Here is a 1,856-nt window from a genome sequence, read left to right on the forward strand (position 1 = left end):
AATCCTACTCTGTTTTATAAGGTCCTTAGGCAAGTGACAACAGATTTTGGCTGGGGTTAATCCATGCAAGTATATATTCAGACATAAGAAAGATCATGATAGATCAATATGTGCATGGGAAAATGTAAAAATAAGTAAAAATATTTGACGGTTTGCCTTTTCTTGCTGTGTAGTGCACTATCTATGCATTTCAATGGTCTTTACTACTAGAGAAGTTATATCTCTGGAAATAATCCAGCATTATGAGAAATAATCATGTTAAAATATAGCGTTTAATTTGCAGAAGGAAAAGGTTCTGACAAAGACAAAAGCAAAAGCACAATGAAGACAGAAGAAACTCAATCAGATAAGTGAATGGGAAAAATATTCTAGCTTTCTGCCTAGTGGCTTCAGTTAATCTCAGGTACTTTGATTTTTTTTCTTAGCCCACAGCACAGGACCATCTAATGTCCTGTGGTATGCAATTTTCCCCCAATTCTCTACCATCCTTTATCTTTATTTCAACACTTGATATGTTGCAAATACTTTTCCAAAGTTCTTTTCATAGCTGCCTTCACCTCCTTGTTTTTCAAGCTGTAGATGAGAGGATTCAGCATGGGAGTGACTACAGTGTACTGCACAGAGAAGATCAACTCCATAGTGGAGCCTGAGTTTGGCATAAGATTGCGAAGCAAACCTGAGCCATAGTAAAGTGTGACTGCAGTGAGGTGGGAGGAGCAGGTAGAAAAGGCCTTCTTTCTACCTGTAGTGGAGCTGATGCTTAGAATGGTGGAAATAATGTGTGCATAGGATAAAAAGATCAAGAGGAAGGTTCCCAGCCCATGTAAGAGTGTAGAACAGAGCAAAGCAATGATGTTTCTGGAGACATCGGAGCATGACAGAGGAAGGACAGATGGCATTTCACAGCTGTAATGGTGGATGACTTGGGCCTCACAAAATATCAAGTTCATAGCTAGGAGGATATTGATGAATGCATCCAGAAATCCCAGACCCCAGGAGCCCCACACGAGCTGTAAATACAGCTGTTTATTCATGATCTGCCCATAGAGCAGAGGGTGGCAGATGGCAGCATAGCGGTCATAGGCCATCACTGAGAGCAGACAGGCTTCTGTCCCTGCAGTGACAAAGACAAAAAAAACCTGAGCCAAACAGCCAGTTACTGAGATTGTTTTCCTTTGCGATAGGAGGTTCTCTAGCATCTTGGGCACAGTGACAGAAGAGAAGCAAAGATCAACAAAAGAGAGATGACTCAGGAAGAAGTACATAGGAGTATGAAGGTGGGAATCAAGGCTGATGACTAGCAGCATCAAGAGGTTTCCCAACAGGGTCAACAAGTAAATCCCCAGGAAGAGCACAAAGAGCAGAGCCTGGACATGTGGCTCAGTGGACAGCCCAAGAAGGATGAACTCGGTGACGGTGCTGTGGTTCCTCAAGGCCATTTACAAAGGCTACTCCCTAGAAATGATATAAAAGAGCATAACAACCAAGGTTCTACTATGATTTAAACAAATTTCTCATTAACAAGACTTCTTTTTCTATCGCTATTATTCAGTAAATATTTTTAGTCCCTAGTAGTAAGAGGCTACTCTGCAATTCCAAAGGCACAAGTTTCTAATCCGCTAGCTTTTCTGTGGGAGAAAGATGGGCAGTCTTCTCTCATGCAATTTACTGCCTCTGAAAACCAACTGGAGGCTCAGCTATGGGCCAGTTCCAGACCAATAGCACACAGCAACAACGCCATGTCTTGGGTTTTGTGTCAGATATTGGACTTTAAAGATGAATGACACATGGTCCCTCTTCTTAAAATGGCACCAGTCCATTAACTCTGGAAAATAGTGCTATGTAATTACCAGTGA

General features: G+C 41.7%; 1 protein-coding gene across 1 annotated transcript; it reads right to left on the bottom strand.

Moving 5' to 3' along the window:
* Window positions 1-500: 500 nt before the first annotated feature.
* On the bottom strand, window positions 501-1,439 carry LOC102845699 (olfactory receptor 8S1-like). Its single transcript, XM_006888217.1, has one exon. It carries the CDS (start codon window positions 1,437-1,439, stop codon window positions 501-503), a length of 939 nt encoding a protein of 312 aa, XP_006888279.1.
* Window positions 1,440-1,856: the final 417 nt, after the last annotated feature.

This window comes from Elephantulus edwardii, unplaced genomic scaffold (genome assembly GCF_000299155.1).
Source record: "Elephantulus edwardii isolate Elephantulus edwardi_28Jun2011 unplaced genomic scaffold, EleEdw1.0 scaffold00065, whole genome shotgun sequence".
In the NCBI taxonomy this organism is placed as follows: Eukaryota; Metazoa; Chordata; class Mammalia; order Macroscelidea; family Macroscelididae; genus Elephantulus; species Elephantulus edwardii.

Coding starts and splice junctions, on each gene's coding strand:
- LOC102845699 (XM_006888217.1), bottom strand. CDS start 1,439: ATGGCCTTGAGGAACCACAGCACCGTCACCGAGTTCATCCTTCTTGGG.